The 20161-nt window shown below is 60.4% G+C and overlaps 1 protein-coding gene across 1 annotated transcript; it reads left to right on the top strand.

The window, feature by feature from the left end:
• Nucleotides 1-1514: 1514 nt before the first annotated feature.
• Nucleotides 1515-9980, top strand: LOC125318712 (serine/threonine-protein kinase pim-1-like). The gene is made up of 9 exons (XM_048289651.1): nt 1515-1635; nt 5195-5358; nt 6781-6941; nt 7369-7798; nt 7916-7966; nt 8172-8538; nt 9202-9378; nt 9627-9776; nt 9959-9980. The coding sequence occupies exons 1-8, from the start codon at nt 1515-1517 to the stop codon at nt 9731-9733; spliced, it is 1578 nt and encodes a 525-aa protein (XP_048145608.1). The 3' UTR covers nt 9734-9776; nt 9959-9980.
• The last annotated feature ends 10181 nt before the right edge of the window (nt 9981-20161 follow it).

Raw genomic sequence — 20161 nt, 5'->3', positions numbered from 1 at the left:
AAAATATGAAGATTCTACCCCCCACAATAACCAAACCACCAACATTTAGCTCAACTAACCTCAGAAACATCAAGGTTCACTCCTCCCCTCCAAAACTCAAGGTTCAGCCCAAATAATGCAGATTCAAACCAAAAACTCCGAGATTCAGCAAAAAATACCCTCCCCAGAGTTCCCTCTCTGTTTTCGCCACTTTGGGCTCTGGGTCATTTTCCCTCTCCTGGCTTCTGGGGTCCTGTGTATTTTGAGGTTCCCCCCTATCCGGGGTTCCTGCCTTCTCTGGGCTATCAGGGGTCCGGGGAATCCCAGGGGTCCCCCCTTTCCGGGCTCCCCACTTCGGTGTCCAGGGGGTCCCCGTTTCCCCTGCTCTCCATCTTCCCCCTCCCTTCAGGCTGCCAGGGGTCCCCCAGCTCCGGGATCGCCCCTCTCCGCTCTTCCCACTCCGTGGCTCTCGGGCTTCCCCCAAACCTGGATCTCCCAGGCAGTCCCTGAAACCGGTGTCCCCAAAACCAGTGTCCCTGAAACTGGTGTCCCCCTCACGCCGCACCAGCACCGGGCGATTGCCACGTGGTACCAGAGCCTGACCCAGGGAGACCAACCCACACATGGGGGGAGACCCCACATCCCCCCACCCACAGCCGGGGCTCTGCTGTGAGCTGCCAGTGGAAACCGCCCAAAAAACCCTCCCAGGGTCCACACAAGATATTTGGGGTGAGCTTCCCCTCCCTGATCCCCTGCGGAATGCGGGGGGGCGATGCTCCCGGGGCGGGGGGCTGCAGATACGGGGAGCGCTGGACGCACGTGCTGCCTCCTCTTCCTCTTCCTCCTGTTCCTGCTCCTCCTCCTCCTCTACCCCTCCTCTTCCTCCCACTCCTCCTGCACTTCCTCCTTCTGCTCCTCCTCCTGTCCGTTCTCCCCCGTCTCCTTCATCCCTCCTCCTCCACCCCTGCTCCTCCTCCCCCCAGGCCCAGCGCCCACCCTTGGCCCTCTCCCCCCAAACCCACCGCATCCCATGGGAGGAGCAGGGATGGAGCTGGGGCCGGTTGGGCTGGGGCAGCGCTGGGCTCTTGGCTGCTCCCAGCTGCTGTGGGGGAAGCTAGGAAGGGGAAAAGAGGGAAGATTGTTGTGTGGAGAAAAAAGTTTGGTGCTTGTGGTCACACTGGATGGGGACTTGGACCCCTTTGTTCTCACCGCAGGAGCCTGGAGATTTTGGAGGGGGAATACAGAGATGGGTGGGGGATGCCAAGGGATTTTGGGGACAGGGTGAGGGGTTGTGGGAGCCGCTTCCTGGGGGGCAGTCAGGCCAGAGACCCCTGGTCTGGACTCCTGGTCTGGGCATTCCAGCTCCCATTTTCTGCTCTCTTCCTCCCTTTTTCCCACCTCTCTCAATATTTTCCCATCGTCCCCACCACACCCCTGAGATGCCCACATTCACCTGAGTCCCACTGCCCCCAGACACGGGAGCTCCCAGCACCACCAGTACCACCAGTACAGCCCCAGCTGCCAGCAGACGCCCCATGGCCAGCGCCGGGCAAGTGCCGCCAGCCCCAAAGCAGCTGCGCTGTGCCGTGGAGGGGTCCCCATGGCCCTGCCCCACGCGGCACTGGGAGCACCAGTCCGGACCAGTGCGGAGCACGGGTGGGCAGCGTCAGAACCCACGAAAGTGGTTCCACCACAAGCCATTTAGAACCCCCAAACTGGTGGAAAGCATCAGGATCCTCCCAAAAAAGGCCTCACCTCCGCCTCTGAAAATGACTGGGGATTCTCCCAAATCCGTTTATAACTCCCCCAAAACTGGTGGAAAGCAGCAGGACCTACCCTAAAATGGGCTCCCCATGTCCTTCCCTGTGGGCCGCACTCCAAGTGCAAGAGCCAGGTGTGTCCCCCCTCCCAGTAACACATCCCTCAGGATTGGAGGGTGCCCCAAAACCTCCTCAGGAACCAGATCATCCAAACCTCTTCATCCCAACATGTGTCTGTTTCCTTCCAGACCCCATCCCAGCCATCCTCCCTCTCCCAAATACAGCCCCATTCTTAGGGGGCCAGAGCTGCTTCTGGGGGCATAAGTGAGTGCAGGGGATCCTTTATCCCCCTCGTGCAGCTCCAAGGTCCCGAGGGCAAAGCCCTGGTTTCTAGGGCTGTGCCTGCTCCCCAAATCTGTCGGATTTAATACCCAAGTGTGGCCGGGACACGGCCCCGGGAGCTGCGCTAATGCCCGGCGGTGCCCGGGAGGGTCTGAGGGGAGGGGAGTTCATAAGGCCGAGGCGGCGGCAGCGGGAGCCGCGGGGCCCGGCCCGTGGGGGCGGCCGGGGGTGAAAAGTGCGCGGCGACCCCAGCGCGGTGCCCGAGGGCTGAGCGGAGCTGGTCGGGAACAACCCCCGGAACGCCCCGGTGCCCGAGGGCTGAGCGGAGCTGCTCGGGAACACCCCGCTCGTCTCCGCCGCTCCAAGCCGCTTTCCCGGCTCCGGCTGCCGCCGCCGCCCGGCCCCGGCGCGGTCCCGCGGGGTCGCCGCTCGAGGCGCAGCTGGAGGGGCTCGATCCGGGCCGCGCCCCGCCCGGCCCTCGCTGCGGCTCCTTCAGTGACGCGGGGCTGCGGAGATTCCCGGGTGAGGCTTTTTTCTTGTATTTTATTTCATTCTCTCTATTTTTTTGTTTTTCTATTCACATCTCTCTCCCTCCTCGGCGCTGCCCTTCTGGCCACACCCGACAACGCCCGTCCCGCCGTGCGGCTCTTCAGTGACACCGGGCGCCGCGGACATCCTCGTGCAGTTTTTTATTCTATTTTACTCCGTTCTCTGGATTTTATTCTACTCACCCTCCGCCCGTCCCTCGGTGCAGCTCCTTCAGACGCGGGCGGGGGAGACGCCTCTCGCTGCGGCTCTTTGATTGTATTTTATTCTCTTCTCTGTATTTCCTTTCGTTCCCAGCTCGCCCGTCCCGCGGAGCGGCTCCTTCAGGGACCCGGGGCGGCACAAACCCCTCGGGGCGGCTCCAGCAGAGCCCCGCCCGCCGCCGCTCCCCGAGGCCTCCCCGCTGCTCCCCGGCCATCGGACACCGCAGGCCGACCCGGCCCCTTCTTCCTCTTCTTCTTCCTCCTCCTCCTCCTGCCGGGATTCAGCCCCCGCCGCCGCCCGGCTCCTTCTGCCGCTCCTGCCCGGCACGAAGCGGCGGTGCCGCTGACGGGGCCGGAGCGCGGCTGCCCCGCGACTGCCCCGCGCCTCAGGGCCGGGCCGGGGAGTGACCGCACGGCTGGGGAGGGACCCCCGCTGGACACGGCAAGGATTCCTGTCCCTCAGGGGGAAGCACGAACTCACCGAAACTCCCATCCCTTCTCCGTGCGCCGCTGGCCACAGGAGGGAGGGAAACGGGGATTGCGCTGGAGTTTTACACTCAATCCTTACAAAGCAGAGTCCCAGACGGAGCTCCGCTTTCAGCTTCCAACGAGGGAATCCAACGGGAGCGCTGGCGCTTCTGTAACCTCAAGCTCTTCCTTGATACTCGACACTTTAGTTCTGGCCATAGGAAGCCCTTCAGCAGCAATGTCTCTCCCAGCCACTGGTTTCTGGCTCACACCCAGCTCGGAGCTTGGACAAGAAACCCAAAGTCCCAGGAGAAGAAGCTCTGCTGTTACTTTCTTTTTTCAGAGTTCTCTTTTATTATATTTTACATATCATCTATTTTTTTTTTCTTTTTCTAAAATCTCGTGTTTATTCTCTCTTTGCCCCCTCCAGCCCTTGTCCCCCTCCCGGAGGTTTGTGGGGCGCTGCTGTCCCTCAGCCCTTCCTGCCCCGGCACCCGCGGCCGCTCCGGTGCCCTCAGGCCCCGGCTCGAAGCGAAACCACAAAACCCTCTGGAAAGAAAGCCGGTCTGGGGGAAAACCCTGCAGGGGAGATTGAATGCCACGGACAGCGATTGCTGAGAGTTGGAGATTCCAAACGCTCCAAGGGGCCCGAGGGAACCGCGCTGCGGCCTCGGGGCCTCCCTGGGGCACCGCGGGGACCCCCGAGCAGAGCGACTCTTCCCACCCCCCAAAATCCGCAGCTTTGGGTCAGCTGAAGAAAAGAGCTGGAAAAAGGGGCTGGAAAGGGGCTGGAGCCCGAGGGAACCCCTCAGCCACGGCCTGGAGCAGCCGCAGGAAAATGCCCCGGAAACCAAGGAAATCGATGGAAGTAATGAGGAATTTTTGAACTCTTTCTGCTGCTGTTTCCAGAAGGTCCCGGCCGGGTCCTGCCGGGAGGAGCCGGGGGCAGGGAGGGCCCTCAGGGCTTAACTGGGGAGAAAAGTTGAATTGGGGCAAGGAAACTTTAATGGTGGGGAGAAGATGTGAACGGAGGGGATTTGAATGGGAGGGGATGATTTGAACTGGGCAGAGAAAATGAAGTGGGGGAGGAGCCCCCCAGCCCTCGGCTGTGGCCCGAAGGTGCTGCCAGCGGTTCCCCTGCTCCCACCCCCCGGGCTGGGGGCGCGGAGCTGCCACTGCTCCCCGGGAATGCCACGGGATAAAAATTCCACTCAAGCTTTTATGCTCCCAGTCATTCCCAGTAAGATCCCAGTTGCCCCCAACATGGTCCCAGTTGTTTCCAGTCGTGCCCTGTATGGTTCCTTTCACTCTCAGTCCCTCCCGGTAGAGTAAGGTAGGGCCCCCATCACTTCCAGTATGAACCCAGCCACTCCCCGTCGGTCCCTCTATGATGCCTTTTGTCCCATCATGGTCCCAGTTGCTCTAAGCATGATCCCAGTATGAGTCCAGTCACCCCCAGTATGATTCCCATTAACTTCCCAGTAGGAGTCTGGTTTGATTCCTGTCAGCCCCAGTATGATCCCAGTCACTCCCAGATACTCCCAGAACTATGCCAGTCACTCCAACATGACCCTGTCACTCCCAGTATGATCCCAGTATGACCCCAGTATGGGCCAGCCGCTCCCAGGATGATCCCAGTTGCCCCCTGCATTTTTCCAATTGCGCCCTTTCACCACCACTGTGGTTCCAGTCACTCCCAGTACAATCCCAGTCATTCCCAGTATGATGCAAATCACTCCCAGTATAACCCAGCAGCACCCATTGGCCCTCAGCATGTTCCCAGTAGCCCTCAGTGTGGTCCCAATATATCCCAGTATAATCCCTGGTGCTCCAAATCTGGTCCTGCCCAGTCCTGATCCTGGTCCCAGTGTATCCTCCTGTCCCATTCTGTCCCAGTCCATTCCAGTCCCTTCCCGGCAGCCAACGCCGTTTCCCAGATCCTTCTGCCCCCCACCCCCCAAAGCTGCCCCCCCGCCCCCAAGATGCTGACGGGGATCGGGGACTTCGTGTTGGGCTTCATCTTCCTGGCGCTGGGGCTCGGCTTCTACCTGTGCAAGCAGGTGACGAGAGGGGCCCGGGGGTCGTGTCCCCCCTCCCCCGGAGCTCTGTGCTCCCCCGGGGCCCCCCAGCCCGGTGTCACCCCCTTTGCTCTGCCCACAGAGCTCCTGAGCCGCCGGCGGCCGCAGCCCCTCCCCGTGGCCTCGGGCCCGGCCGGGACCCCCCGCTCCGTCCCCGCGCTGATTTTGGGGGGTCGTGTGTCCCCCCCAGCCCCGCTGTCACTCTGCCCCTGCCGGGCTGCTCCCAGTGTTCCCAGGAAGGCTTCCCAGTTCGCCCCGGTCCCGTTTATTGGGGAACAGTGGGAAGGGACTTTGGGGGATCCCGCGCGGGGGCCGAGAGTGGAGGGGGCAGAACCGGCCCCAGGATGGATCGGGAATGGGGACCCCCGTGTGTCACTCCTGTGTCGCCCCCCCCGGGGGGCCCTTGGGAGGCACCTCAACCCCAAATCGGCACCCAGCGAACCCCAAAGGCGCAGAGACCCCCCCCTAAGCCGCCCCACAGCCCCCAAGGACCAACCAAAATTGCCCGCGAGTATCAGATAATCAGAGAAGGCGCTGAACAACCTTCAGCCAATCAGAGCGCGCGGCGCTGGTGACTCACCAGTTGCCAGGCAGACCCGCAGCGCCCAGCGCTCCCCACCCGGACCCCACCTGCGCCCCCCCCTCGCCCCCAGCGCCCCCCGCCAGGGGAATTTGGGGAGGGGGCGCGTGGGGGGCTCCCAGGCCGGGCCCACAGCCCAGCCCTGCCCCAGCCCGACCTGCCCCGGCTCCATCCCGGCTCCTCCCGCGGGATGCGACCGCGCTGGGAAAACGGGGGGCCAAGGGTGGGCGCTGGGCCCGGGGGGAGCAGGAGAAGGGGTGGGGGAGGAGGAGAAGGAGGCATCTTTTAATGATATTTTATTGAGTCTCATTTTTTAGAGACCAGGATCAATACTCCCCGGGCGTCAGGGCGAGTCCCTCAGGGCTGTGGGGCCCTGCTGCCGGCTCACCCCGTGCCAGCCCAGCGCCAGCGCTCAGCGGGGCTTTGGCTTCCCGTGCCCTTTCCCGTGTCCCCAGCCCAGCGTCACCACCCCCGTGTCCCCAGGTCGTGCCCCACCCCTCCTCTCCTCCCCCTTTGTCGAGACACGGAGGATGAGAATTTCCCCACCATCCACCCCAAAGGTTCCCCCGAGGCCATTTCCTCTCGTCCTTTCCCTTGGGAGCAGAGCCCCAGCCCTCCTGGCTGCCCCCTCCTGTCAGGGACTTGGAGAGAGCCAGCTCCCCCCTGAGCCTCCTTTCCTCCAGGCTCAGCCCCCTCACATCCCTCAGCTGCCCCTCAGAAGTCCTCCAGACCCTTCCCCAGCTCCATTCCCATCTCTGGACGTGCTCCAGCCCCTCCATGTCTTTCTTGAAGTTTGAAGGCCAATCGCTGCCCTGTCGCTGCAGGTGCCAAAACCCCAGGGAGACTCCTTGGAAATGGGGGTAGAGAGGAGCCCTTCAAAGGGAAACGGGTGCAAAAATGCTCCCAATGGCCGAGCGGGTTTGGTGTGGCTGCGGGAGGAAGAGATGCTCCGGGACTCCGCCTCGGCCCCGGAGCGGAGCGGCCCGTGCTGCCCCGGGGCGCGCGGGGCTCGGCCGTGGGGCGCGCGGGGGGAACGGACACACGGGCACCGGACACACGGACACGCGGACAAACGCTCCCAGCGCTTCAGCGGCAGCAGCGGCAGCAGCGGCAGCAGCGGCAGCAGCAGCACAAGAGCAGCAGAAGAGCAGCGAGTCCACGAACCCTCTGCGTCCCTTCTCCTGCTCCTCCTCTCCCTCTCCCAGTGTCTCGCACCCTCTCCCGCTCTCCCTTTCGTTCCCCAACCCCGCCTCCCGCGGCCTCCCTCTCCCCACGCCCGGCCGGGCCATGCCCCCGGCCCGCCCCCGGCCCCGGGCGGGGCTGCCCCCTCCCCGCCCCCGGGCGTCCCGCCGCGGTCCCGCCTCCGCCCGGCTCTCGCCGTCCCGCCTGTGGCGCTGCTGGGCGGGCATCAGTGCCTGGCTCCTGGGCACCATCGCCAGCCCCTGGCTCCGGCTGGCCCGACCCCGACCCCCACCGCGACCTCGACCCCGGCCCCGGCCTCGGCTCCTCCCGGGGCCCGCCGGGGACACAGGCGGCGCGGCCGCTCCCGCCGCCTCCGCAGCGTCTTCCCCGCTCCGAGCTCCGCCGCTCTTGAGCGCGGCCGCCGGCCCCGAGCCGCCGGTGTCCGCTTCAAAAGAGCCAACATGTGGGGATGGCCGGCCCGGGGCGGTTGAGCGGCGCTCGGGGGCCGTTCCTGGCCCCGGGCCGAGCGCTGACGGCCGCGTCTCGCCGGCACGGAAGGCGCAGCAGGGCCTGAAGGAGCGCTACCGGCTGGGTTCGCTGCTGGGGCGCGGCGGCTTCGGCAGCGTCTTGGCGGCGACGCGGCTCTCGGACGGCGCCCCGGTGAGTGGCGGGGCCGGCGGCGGGCGCAGGAGGCGGGGGGCAAAGGAGGAGGAGAAGGAGCACGGGGCTCGGCACGGCGGGCGGCGAGCTCAGCCCGCTGCTCCCCTTGCCTTGCAGGTGGCCATCAAACGGGTGCCACGGAACCGCATCCACCATTGGGGCCGGCTGGTGAGTGAGCGAGGGGCAGCGGGAGAAGCCGGGGCGCGACGGGCGGGGATGAGCCGAGGCCCGGCAGGGTGGAAGCCGCCAGAACGCCTCGAGGGAGAGCGGCCGTGGGGCCAGCGGAGCGCGCAGAGCGTCCCCGGCTGGCTGAGGGCTTGCCGAGCCCCGGCACGGCATCGGCCCCGCTGACGGCATCGTGCTCCTCCCACAGCCCGACGGCACCCGAGCACCACTGGAGATCGTGCTGCTGCACAAGGTGTCCGCTGGCTTCCCCGGCATCGTCCAGCTCCACGAGTGGCTGGAGCTCCCCAACAACGTGGTGATGGTGCTGGAGCGCCCGGAGCGGTCTCAGGACCTCCTTCACTTCATTCGGGCACGGCGCTTCCTGTGCGAGGAGGTGGCGCGGCACCTGTTCCGCCAGGTGCTGGAGGCCGTGCGGCACTGCACCAGCTGCGGGGTCCTGCACCGGGACATCAAACCGGAGAACATCCTGCTTGACCTGGCCACCGGGCAGGCCAAACTCATCGACTTTGGCTGTGGCACCTACCTGCAAGCCGCAGCCTACACCAGCTTTGCAGGTGAGCCCACGCATGGGGAGGCTCCTGGTAGAGGCATCTCACAGCCCAACATCTCACGGCCCAACATCTCACAGCCCAAGCCGGCTGTGGCAGGGGGGATTCTCCCTTTTGCTGCCAGTCATGGCAGCCGGAGTCTTCAGCTGAGCTGCTTTTGAGCGGCGCTGGCTGAGGGGCCATCTTCCAGCCCTGCTGGCAGCCTTTGCCAGCCACTCTGCCCAGGACTGGCGCTGGGGCTGGGGCAGCCAGCGCCACAGAAACACCCGTGGCTGGGGGTAGCAGAGAGGGGGGGCCAGAACCTGTGCTCCAGCCCGTTTGGTGTGCAGGCGAGACAGGGCTCGGACTGCTCTGCTGCCCGTGCTTGCCTTGCCTTAAGAATGGAATGCAGTGTAGGCAGGGAGGATGAAAGCGTGGTTTTTCCCCAGCACCAAGTGGGTTTTTCCTTTGCATGGAATGCTCGGGCCTTGCCAGGGCTTCCGCTGCCCTCTTGCGGCACCAGCGGCTTCTTTTCCAACCCCCAGTTTGTACACAAGTCCCAGGTGCTGGCGAGAGGGCAGCGGGTCACGCCGCGTGCCGCTGCTGCGGCCCCCGCATGCCCAGGGATGCTGGGGCGAGGCTCTGGGAGCAGGCAGCGTCCCCCTGAAGAACTCCATCTCTATTCCATAGGAACACCGTCCTACAGGCCCCCAGAATGGATCCAGTTCGGCTGGTACTACGGCGAGGCAGCGACCGTCTGGTCCCTGGGCATCGTGCTGCACCAGATGGTCTGCGGGGAGCATCCTTTCAGGAGGGGCTGGAACAGCACCTGGGGCCGGCTCTCGCTCCCACGACGGCTCTCTCCAGGTGGATCCTCATCTCTGCAGCACGGGGGGAATAGCAGTGCTGGGAGACAGCAGCGGGCTCAGGAGCATCCCACACTGGCAGCTGCTGAGGAGGTGGCAATGTCCTGCTCTCCTCCAAAAGAAAGAATTGATGGCAAAGTTTAGGCACAGCCCTGAGCACACGCAGCACGGCCTGGCCATGGCAAGAGTGGGGCAAAGCGGACAGGAGCCTTCTGCAACTGACTGGCGCTTTCTGCTTTCTCTCTGCAGAGTGCCAGGATCTCATCCAACAGTGTTTATCCGTGCTCTCCTCGGAAAGGCCCTCATTAGAAGACCTGTCCTGTGATCCTTGGATGCAGGGTATTCACGTGCCATAGGAGAAGGGAGAGAGCCACACGCACGCTTTGACCCAGGGAGCCGGTAAGTTCCAGCTGCACACGTGCCTTGGCAAGAAGCAGCAAAGAAAGGCAGAGTTTTTGTCCTGCCTGAATCGCTGCGCAGGGCTCCTCAGCTGGGCACGCGCAGCCCTGCTGCTGGAGCTGAGCTGCTCTTCCCAGCACTGGTGGCCCCCATGCCAGCTGCTTTTGCTTGTCCTGCTTCAGCAACAGCCGGGGCCCTGGGCAGAGCACTGACAGCCTGCTCCAGCCCCAGGGAAGAAGGAGCCCCTGGAGAAGCTATGCCAGGTGCGGCTGCTGCTGCTGGAGACATGGAGGGTGACATCAAGGATGACAAGCTCTTCCTCTACCTGGCAAGCTGAAGATGATGGACTTCAATTGTGGCACCTTCTCCAAAGCCAGGCTCCACGGCGAATTTGCAGATGAGTCCACACGCAGGGGGATGCTCCCAGATTTGGGCATTGCACAGCCTGGCCGGGAAGCAAAGGTTCCCCGCTTTGCTGGGGCGGATGCAACCAATTCTTCAGTCGGCTGCCAAGCTGCTTTTTGGCAGGGCTGGGGGGATAGGCTGGGCTGGTTTTGAACTGGGAGTCTGCTCCTGGCCCTGCCAACAGCCCCCAGCACCCACCGTGCCCCGCGCTGGGGCTGGGGCTGGGGCAGCCAGCCCAACACAAACAAAGCCCCATGGTGGGAGCAGAGGTTGGACACCAGAAGCTGTGCATGGGCTGCTTTGCTCTGTAGGCAAGGAAGGGCTTGGGCTGCTCCACTGCCCTTGTTCGCTTTGGGCTCAGCATGACTTTTGGGGGCAGTGCAGGGGGAAGGGAGAAAGCGTGGGCTGCCCTGGCCCGTGGGTGGGTTTTCCCTCACATGGCGGGCTTGGGCCTTCCTCAAGGCCCCAGAAGAGAGAAGATTTTTAACCTTTTTCCTTGTTTCCCCTTTAATCTCTTTTCATTGATTTATGGTTTGTTTTTCCAAAGGAAGCGTTCTAGGTGCTGTCTGGTCCAGATGGGGAAGTGCTTGGGAGCAGCTGCGGCGTGGGTGGGACGTGGCCTTGGAGAAGGCTGAGGACAGCGTTTGGGAGCAGCTTTTCTTCTGGCGGCGGGAGGCGTGAGGTGGGTGCCCGTCCTCTTGGCACGGCTGGGATAAGGGCTTTTGGGAGACGGCAGCGAGCGCAGCAGCATCCCGCTCTGGGCAGCTGCTGAGGAGGTGGCTGTGCCACGGCCGGCTGCAGGCTGGGCACGTGTCCTGCCCTCCTGCTCTCCTGCCAGAGGCAGCAATGCTGGGCAGCTTTGGGCAGCGCTCTGAGCACGGCCAGCACGGCCTGGGCACCGTGGGCGGCTGGGACAAGTGGGACGGGAGCCTTCAGCTGACGGGCGCTTTCTCTCCTTGCAGCCCGGCTCTGTGGATGCTGAGGCTGCTCTGGGCTCCGCCAGGGCTCTGCTGCGGCTCAGCCCCGGGGCCACGAGAAGCCAAAGAAGAAACGCCGTGACCTGCAGCAGAGACGTGCTTGAGCAGCTCGGCAGTGCAGCTCAAGTTTGCAGAGCGTGCACCTGCAGGGGAAAATATGACACCCCCCCCAATAACAAACTTGTTCAGTAACTTCTGAAATGAAATCAGTCTGGGAAGACCCCCATGACATTTTTCAGCTTGCTCAAGCTGAAGCTCAGCCCTTCTCTGAACAGTTCTCTCCCCCACCTGCCTTTTGCTCCACAAGTGCTCCCTCTTTCCCCCAGTGAGTTCCCAGCTCACCGCAGTCCCCATTGCGCTGTAGCCTTCCTTGATGCCCCTGGCCACGAGGAAGAGTGAGCCCCAGGTTCACTCTTTGTGTTCATTGCTGGCTGAAGAACAGCAATGTCTCAGAGGTCTGGTGAGATTTGGGTGTCATTCCGAGCTGCTCTCCAGGCCTCAGCTCTGCTCACTGCTGGGTTCCCACTCCCTTTTCCTCGTTATTCACAGAGCAGGATGAGCTCTGTGAATGCCCTTGACTCTCGCCACTCTTCCCAGCCCAGCCACCCAGCCCAGTCAGGCTTAAGATGGAGCTTCTCTGTCTCCTCTGGCACCCCAGTGCAGTCCCCTCTGTGGGGAGCAGCAGCCCCAGAGCGCAGCACACAGCAGTGCAGGCCGCACCTGGAGCAGCTCCCTGCAGCCATGGCCTGGCTCTTTGTGGCAACCAAATGCTCCCTGTGTGCAGCTGTCCCTGGAGGATGGTCCCAGGGCAGAGCCCAGCCGGGCTCCCACTGCATCCCCTGGAGCCTGGGGCAGACAGCGCTCGCAGAGCTGAGGTTCATGGTGAGCACCCAGAGCTGTGGCTCGCAGTCGGTGTTTGCAAGCGTTGTGATCTCATCTCCTGTGACCTGTGGGGAAAACGAGCTGTGCAGCCAGGCCAGCGCTGCCCCTCTGGGCAGGGACGAGGCTGAAGGCCTTTCCTGTTGCCGAGGAGGCGGCATTAAGCCTTAGCGGGGCCTGGCAGCTGTGGAGCCGGATCTCGCCCGCTGTCCGGGACTCGCTGCCCACCAACCGCCCCCACCCGCCGCACTCCGTTCTGCAGGGACAGAAGGCTCTGGCTGTGCGAGGGTTTCCATCACGTCTGTGTACCCGTGGCTCTGCAACGCACACGGAGAGGGAAAGTGTCAGTCACGGTGCTGGCACACTCCTTCCTTTCCATACAGGACACGTCCCTGCGCACCCCGGCTGCGGATCTATTCAAAGGAGAGGCGTGGATAGAGATTTCCCACAGAGCTCTGACTCTGGCGGAACTCACCTTGGCAGCCAGCAGCCAGGGGATTTGTTTCCCAGCTCTGTGTCAGTCGGTGCCCAAGAGCTGCAGGGAGCAGCATTTAGAAGCAGTTCCCAGATTTCCAGGCAGGCAGTGGAGCTGACAAGCATCCGCGTAACTCGCCGTGTTCATCGGCAGGGGCTGCTGCTTCTTTGGGAATACGGCACAATGGAGACAGGAGACTTGGAAAAATCCCAGCTCTCTGTGGATTTGTGCAGGAGGGGGAGCAGCAGAAACACTTGGTGTCTGCTTGTGGGGACACAAGGTGCAAGGAGCGGGGCTGGCAGAGGGTGACCTGGGCTGCTGGCAGCTCAAGTCCCGTGTGTTGCGTCTGCCTGAGGGAAAGTTCACGGGCCTTCCAGGGCTGTGCTTTGCATTGGTAGCTGGACGGGTGCTGAGAACAGAGCGGTGTTCTGGCTACTGCCCAGCAGCGCTGTCCCTCTGCCATTCCTTCCCCCAGCAGAGGGGATGGGAGTGGGCAGGATCCTGGCAGGGGCACAGCCAGGCCAGCGGACCCAAATCAGCCAAGGGGATGTTCCAACCATATGACTCCAGATCAGATGTATAAAGCAAAGGGAGAGAGGAGGAAGGGCAGGGGGAGCTTTCGTGATTCCTCAACGTTTCCCTCCCGGAGAGACCATTCCGTGTGCTGAAGCCCAGCTTGCTGGGAAGTGTCCAAACATCGCTGCTAATGGCAAATAGAGCTTGGCTTTTTTCCTTAGCCTGCGCACATGCAGAATCTTCTTTCTTTCTCTCTTTTCCTCTTTTCTTTTTTCTTTTCTTTTCTTTTCTTTTCTTTTCTTTTCTTTTCTTTTCTTTTCTTTTCTTTTCTTTTCTTTTCTTTTCTTTTCTTTTCTTTTCTTTTCTTTTCTTTTTTCTTTTCCTCTTTTCTTTCTCTGTAATAAAACTGCCTTATCTCACCCTGCTGGTTGTTCTCCATCTTATTCTCTGCCCTGGGCCATTGGGAAAGGGACTGATAGAGCCACTTAGTGGGCACCTGGCACCCAGCCGAGGTCAGCCTGCTCCCTCCTGTTTCATGTCAGCAGAGAGTGGCACAGGACAGAGCTGTACGGCTGAAAAACAGGACTCACTTCACACACTCAGCCCTTTGCCTGCACTGGACCCAGCGCAGAACGGAGCAGCCGGGTCTTGCTGACGAAGCACTGATGTCAAGACTCCAATGGCAGAACACCTTCTTTTTCTAATTGAATCTCTCCAGCAGAACAGCAGTCACCCACAAACACCCCTGATTCCTCAGAGCCTGCCTGGGCTGCCCTGCACCAAACTTCAGAGGAAGAAATGATCGCGTTTCCGCACCCTTTCACTCACCGTGATGCGCCATCGGGATGCTGCTGTTGCCTTTGCCTTGTGAGTTGGAGATCACGGCTGCTGTTGTGCCCTTCTGGCTGCCGCCTGAAGTTCTTCAGCCAAACTGCAATTGCCTCTTTCAGTCAGGGATACTCACCGTGCTTTCATGGCACTGAAGTCAGTCTTTTTGTCACAGGCGTAAGGATCAGCACACACTGGAATGCCCACCAGCCCCCGAGCACGAAGGCGAGGAGAATGAAAGCCATACAGGCCCCATTGCCAGCGCTCAAACACAGTCCTGTTGCTGCTGCTCTTGAAATAGAACCAGCTGACAGAGGCCAGCACAGCAATTGCCTCTGGAGCGTGGAATGAAATTAAAAAATCCAGCAGGACAAAGAGAAACCAGAACTTCTCGACTCGCTTCCTTGCTTCTTCCCAGCAGCAGGAGACGTGCACGTCCAGAGGCATTTTCCGCTGCTGCTGAGCACAGCGAGAGCACAGCCTGCTGCCCGGTGCCAGCGGGAGCCTGAGCCCAGCCCGGGGAGCTCCCGCAGCGTCGGCAGCTCAGCGGACGCGGTGCCAGGGCCGCAGCCCCGGGGACACGGCCGCCGATTGCGGGGCAGCGGCGCAGGTGGAATGTCCTGCGGCCCAGACTTCCTGCTGCTGCCACACAGCGCCCATCCTTCCCCCCTCCTCCTCTCCCGGCACGGCACAAATTCCACCTGGCGGGAGGCTTCCCCAGAGGGTGCTCGGGCGCCCCGCTCCCCTTTCCACCCGAGTGTTGCTGCGGAGGAATCTTTCACGCAGTTCTGTGAGCCCGGGCTTCTCACATCGTGCTGAAGCTGGGATGCAAATGGCCTTGTGAAGAAAGTCAAAAGCCAAGGGAAAGGATTAGTAATTCTTAGAGAAAATTACCCTTCCTCCAGGCAAGGCCGACCAAGTCATTTCCTGCATTTCTCCTTTGGTTACAACTGGCCCTCTCCCACCAGCTCTGGGAAAAAATATGTTTCCAATCTAAGTCTATCTGTAACACTTCTATCTTTGCAGCCTGATCTACCTGCTTGTTGTTGCGATGTTCCTCATTAGCCCTACTCTTGGGGACATGAGCATCTACATGGGGGACTTTCACAACCAGCTTCTTACTCAGGCAGCGATGTCTTTCCACTCCTCAGCAGCCCAGATTGGTTTTCCCCTACGCTGCCAATTCGCTTTTTCCCACTTTTCCAGCCATCCCCACAGAGCATTGGCTACCATCCATGAATCAGTGCAGAGGTAGAGCTTTGGCCACTTCTCTCTTTCAGCTATGTCCAGGGCTAGTTGAACAGCTTTGAGTTCAGCGAGTTGGCTTGATCCACCTTCTCCTTCAGTAGCTTCTGCAACCCGTCATGTGGGACTCCATACAGCTGTTGTCCACTTTCGTTTCATCCCTACGATTCAACAAGAGCCGTCGGTGAAAAGAGCGCAGCGTGTGTCTTCTGATGGCAGCTGGCTGTACGGTGGAGCTTTTTCAGCACGTGTCACTTGTTCCTCTTCATCAGTGGGACCAAAGTTTTCACCTTCAGGCCAATTTGTGATTATTTCCAAAATCCCAGGGTGATTCAGTTTTCCGATACAGCCGCGCTGTGTGATGAGAGCAATCCATTTGCTCCATGTGGCATTGGTGGCATGGTGGGTAGAGAGAACCTTTCCCTTGAACATCCACCCCAGCACCGGTAGTCGGGGTGCCAGGAGGAGTTGTGCTTCAGTGCTGATTACCTCTGAGGCACCTTGGATTCCTTCATAGGCGGCCAAGATTTCCTTCTCTGTTGGGGTGTAGTTGGCTTCAGACCCTCTGTAGCTTCAACTCCAGAATCCCAGTGGTCGACCTCGAGTCTCATCAGGCACCTTCTGCCAGAGGCTCCAGGACAGCCCATTGCTCCCGGCGGCAGAGTAGAGCACATTCTTCACTCTGGTCTTGTCCTGACTGGGCCAAGGGCTACGGCGTGAGCGATTTCCTGCTTGATTTGGGCAAAAGCTTGTCGTTGTTCAGGGCCCCAAAGGAAATCGTTCTTCTTGTGGGTAACCAGGTAGAGAGGACTCATAATCTGGCTGTACTCAGGAATATGCATCCTCCAAAAGAGCAGGATCAGCGTTGGATGATCCCCAGTGACCCCCGTTGGGCAGAGCCCTGGTGACCCCCGTTCCGGGTGATCCGCGCTGGGTGGGGGGAAGGTGTTGGAGAGATTTCTTTGCCTTCTCCTTGTGCTGCTGGGATTTGGTTGGGAATAAATTCCCTCCCTGTGCCCAGGCTGGCTCTGTTGTGCCCGTGCCAGTGCTCGGGGCGGGATCTCTCCCGGTCCTTCTCTCAGCTCCTGGGCCTTTCCTTGTATTTCCTGTCCCTGTGCAGTAGCAGAGGGCAGGGACAGAGCGGTTTTGGTGTCTCCCGGCATCCAGGCAGGGCCAGCCCAGCCCCGGGGGTTGGGAGGAGCTTGTGGGGGTCCCCCGTTTTCGGGACATCCGCTTGGTTTGGTTGTTCTTCCCAAGCTGGGCATAAACGACTTTGGGAGTTTTCTGCCACAAATCTCTCCCCTCGTGCACTCAGCCAAAGGGGTTTGGGGCGGTTTTCCCTTTCTCGGGGAAATCAAAGCCATGCACTGATGCTCCGAATTAGGGGCGGCAGTAGCGAGGCTGCAGGGCTTCCCAAGGAGCCGGAGGCAGCCCACACGCAGGGCTGGGCAGGTCGGGCCGGGAGCAGCGGAGAGCTTTGTTTCTCTTCTCAGCTGAATGGCGGCTCGGGCCGGGCCCGTTCCAGGGCTGCTCCTCAGCTGCGGCTTTCCCCTCACGCAGCCCGGGGGGCGCTGGGAGCGCGGGGCGGGGCTGGGCCGTGTGCAGAGCCCGCCCCTCTCTCCGATTGGGCGGCGCTGCCGTCAGTCGTGGTTCTGGCGCGCTGATTGGTCGGAGCGGGGAGCAGCCCGGGCCCGGAGCCGCCGGCAGGGCGGCCGTGGCGCAGCAGAGGCGCCATTGGCGGAGCGTCTGTGCGGGCCCGGGAGCGGCGGCGGCGGCCGGAGCCCGGTGAGGCGGCGGCGGAGCTCGGAGGCGGCCCCAGCGCAGGTGGGAGCCGCGCTCGGTTCTGGCGGGGCTCGGGGCTGGCTGCGGGCGGAGGGGGCGGCAGGGGGCTGTGGCGGGTTCGTTGTGCCGTGTGGGCGCCGTGTTCGCCCTGGCGTGAGGGCGCTGCGGGAGCGGCTGCCCGCGGTCTCCTTCCCGCTGCTGCCTCGGCAGGAGCCGGTGCCGGAGCAGCGCTGGCTCGTCCCGGCTGCTGTGGGTAGGACAGAGGTGGCTGCCCCGTGGCCGGCAGTGTGCGGGAAAGTTCCCGTGGCCAGAGGTTTGTGTCCCCAGAGGAGCCGGAGGAGTCGTGTAAAAGTAACTTTATTCGTGGACAAAGGGAGAGGCCACGGGGCATTTCCCGTGGGGTCTGTCCAAGTGTTGGAGGACGCAGCCTCCTTTTTATGCCGATTTGCCCGGCCGCATCTCCGTGTCCCTTTCCGCAGTGGCTGAGGTCCTTGGAAGGTACAGACTTCCCGATCCGCCTGCTGCATGTGCCCCTTAATGTGCACCCCCACTTTGTATAACATCCGATATTCATGGCTCTGTGAAGTTTTATTTCCTTTGTTCTCTGTTTCCCCACTTTTTCTTGGCCATCTCTTTGCCAAGAGCACTTTGAGTCATTTAATTTTCCACAACCTCCTGGTCCTTCTGCTGGAAGAGAATCTGATGGCATCCCAGGGTGAAATGTGGCGTTGCTCATGGGAGTGGATTGGTGGGTGAGAAGGTCAGGAGCTGGAGCTGTGTGCTTGGTTATGATTTGGAGGACAGCTTGTAATCTAATGATGCATTGAAATGATCAGTGGGTTCTCTGGCACCTGGTATGAATTTGTTTGGGTTCCCAGGGGCTGCTCCATGGTGTTGTAGGATTTGTTCTGGTGGCCGTTCATCTTTTCCCCATTTTTGGGCGCTCCCAGAAAGGCCAGGGAAGCATCAATTGACTGCTTTTCTGTGATTAATCATCACATCCTTGGCTTCCCAAGTGATTTCGCTGAACTTGTGTCAGCAAAAGCAGCCCAGTGGTCAAACCCACCCTGTATAACACAGAGAGTGCCAGCAGATGTTGGAGTGGGGAGAGGGATGATTCCCCCCTGCTTTTTTGAGTGAAGTTCTCCCAACATTCTCCGTTTGCTGTTTTCCTTTGCAGCTTCAGGGATTTCTGTTGCAGAGTCAGAGATGCTCAGTGTGGGCTCTGCCTTTAGCGATGCAAATTCCGTCAGTGCAAGGAGGCAGAGCTTGGGGTGAGGGGCAGAGGGAATCAGCCCAATTCCTGTGGCAGGCAAGGAGAGCCTGGGACATTGTGCACACTTCCCCCAGCAGAGTTAATTTGCATTTCTAAAGCTCCTCTGCTGGCTGCCTGGAAGGAAGCTTCTCTTGCAGGGCAGCCATCAGGTGACTCACAAGAGGCCCCCCAAAGGCGGCTTTTTGCACCCCCTTTTTTTTTTTAAATATTTTTTGACTGTTTATGAGTTAAAGGGTCAGTTTTAAAGCTCTTCCAGTTTTGCAAAATGTAGCCTACAGGTGAACATTGACAAACCCATTCCAAAATTCTGCCATCACTAACAGCCACGCACACACGTACACAAAATGCTCCAAAGCAATAAAGATTTTTGGTTCTTCTCCTCGGACTAAAAATTGACTCTCACACCTTTGGCCCAGACCCAACTCACAATATCAAAGTAGAATTATTAAGAAAAACCATTCTAATGGTGTAATCTTGTCACTGAAACTGTGGGAAGAACAAAAACTCTCCAACGACCTTTTTAGTGTTAGAGGATCAAGGCATTACTTTATTCTGGCCAGGATGTGCGAGAGAAATCATTTCATGCACACATAGCCCGGGTGTGCAGAGAAAATCATTCCATGGCACACGAGTTTTACTCAATTTTTCCTCAACTTTATGCAGTCTAAACCCATAGAAATCCGTAGGTTTAATGTTCATTGGTTCCAAGTTGGGTAGTTCTTAGTATTTGGTTTCCTATTGGCCCCGGATTGCTTGGCCTCTGATGTTAATTAGGTGCACAGTCCTTGATTTCCTTCTCAGCCTTTTCCAGAGCAGGGGTCTCCAGCTGTGCCGGGGGCAGTGTCTGGGGTAGCTGTTCCTTGATGTTTGCTGATGGGCGTTGATGTTTTGTTGATGGTCGTTATCTTTTGGGTATCTTTTGGGCTCTTCCCAGTCTGTTGAGATGTTAAGCTCATCTCTGTTGAGTGGTGTAACATCCCTTAAGAAACACTTTAAATTCCTTTCGCCAAGGCAGAGGCAAACCAAGCCTGAGTAGAGAAAATTTTAAAGCAATTCTGAACTTGGTATATTTTCCATCAATCGAATCCCGCCCAGCCCAGAGTGTGAGTGTAACTGAGAGCCAGAGTGGAATTCTCGCGCTGTCTCGCGCAGCAGCTGTGGCGAGTGCAGGCACAGAAAGCTCTGAAGGTCGCCCGGTGCCAGCGAGGATTGGCCCCCAGTGCCTGGAGATGCCAGAGGAGGTGCCCAGCCAGACTATTTCAGCAGAGGATCTGTGGGCAGCCCCCGGGGCTTCCCCCGCTGTGGAGCCCTGGCTGCTGCTGCGGCCCCTTCTGTGCAGGGTCAGTGGCGGCCTCGCATGGTCCTCCTGCAGCCGGGGAGTGCAAATCCGCGGGGCTTCAGAGAGCTTGAGGCGAGGGTGAGGGGTCCCCCCGTGTTCAGCTGTGCTGGCGGCTGTTTCTGTGCTCGGGGACACTTGGAATGGGCCACGCCCTTGGCCACCAGTGGTGCTTCTTTGCGCTCCTCAGGCAGGACCCGATGTCCTGGTTGGATGTTGTGGGCAGCAAAGTGCCAAGGCAGGGTCTGTGCCAGCCGAGCTTCCTGTGGAAGAGATTTCACAAGAGACAGGATTGTGGCCACAGACTGCTTGAAACAGACATCCCTGATCTCCACCCCCAACTAGGTCGGGAATTACCGGGGTGAGGAATTGGAAACATCAATTCCAGGGGAGATAATTGAATATCTGCCCTGGGTCTGGCTCTTCTTCGTGCCAAAGCCAATGGCAGCAGCCGTACCCGTGGCATCTTGGTTTCTCTCAGCAGCTTCAGAAGGTGTTTCTTTATTTCCCCATTCATTCTTTCTACCCGACCTGAGCTCTGGGGTTGCCAGGGTGTTTGGAGGTGCCACTGTGTTCCTAAAGCAGCCAGAACGGCCTGAAGGATCTTTCCTGTAAAACGAGTTCCTCTGTCTGAGTCTATTTTCTGGGAGGGCCAGGGCAGGAGGC

This window comes from Corvus hawaiiensis, chromosome 31 (genome assembly GCF_020740725.1).
Source record: "Corvus hawaiiensis isolate bCorHaw1 chromosome 31, bCorHaw1.pri.cur, whole genome shotgun sequence".
Taxonomy (NCBI): Eukaryota; Metazoa; Chordata; class Aves; order Passeriformes; family Corvidae; genus Corvus; species Corvus hawaiiensis.
The sequence above is the reverse complement of the archived record's forward strand: the minus strand, read 5'-3'. Positions and strand labels throughout refer to the sequence as shown.

Excerpts from the sequence above, each read along its gene's own strand:
- LOC125318712 (XM_048289651.1), top strand. The coding sequence starts at position 1,515 with ATGGCCAGCGCCGGGCAAGTGCCGCCAGCCCCAAAGCAGCTGCGCTGT. Across the intron at positions 5,359-6,780 it reads GCTTCTACCTGTGCAAGCAG|GTGCCAAAACCCCAGGGAGA; the intron begins GTGACGAGAGGG and ends CTGTCGCTGCAG. Across the intron at positions 6,942-7,368 it reads GCCCCGGAGCGGAGCGGCCC|TGCCTGGCTCCTGGGCACCA; the intron begins GTGCTGCCCCGG and ends GGCGGGCATCAG.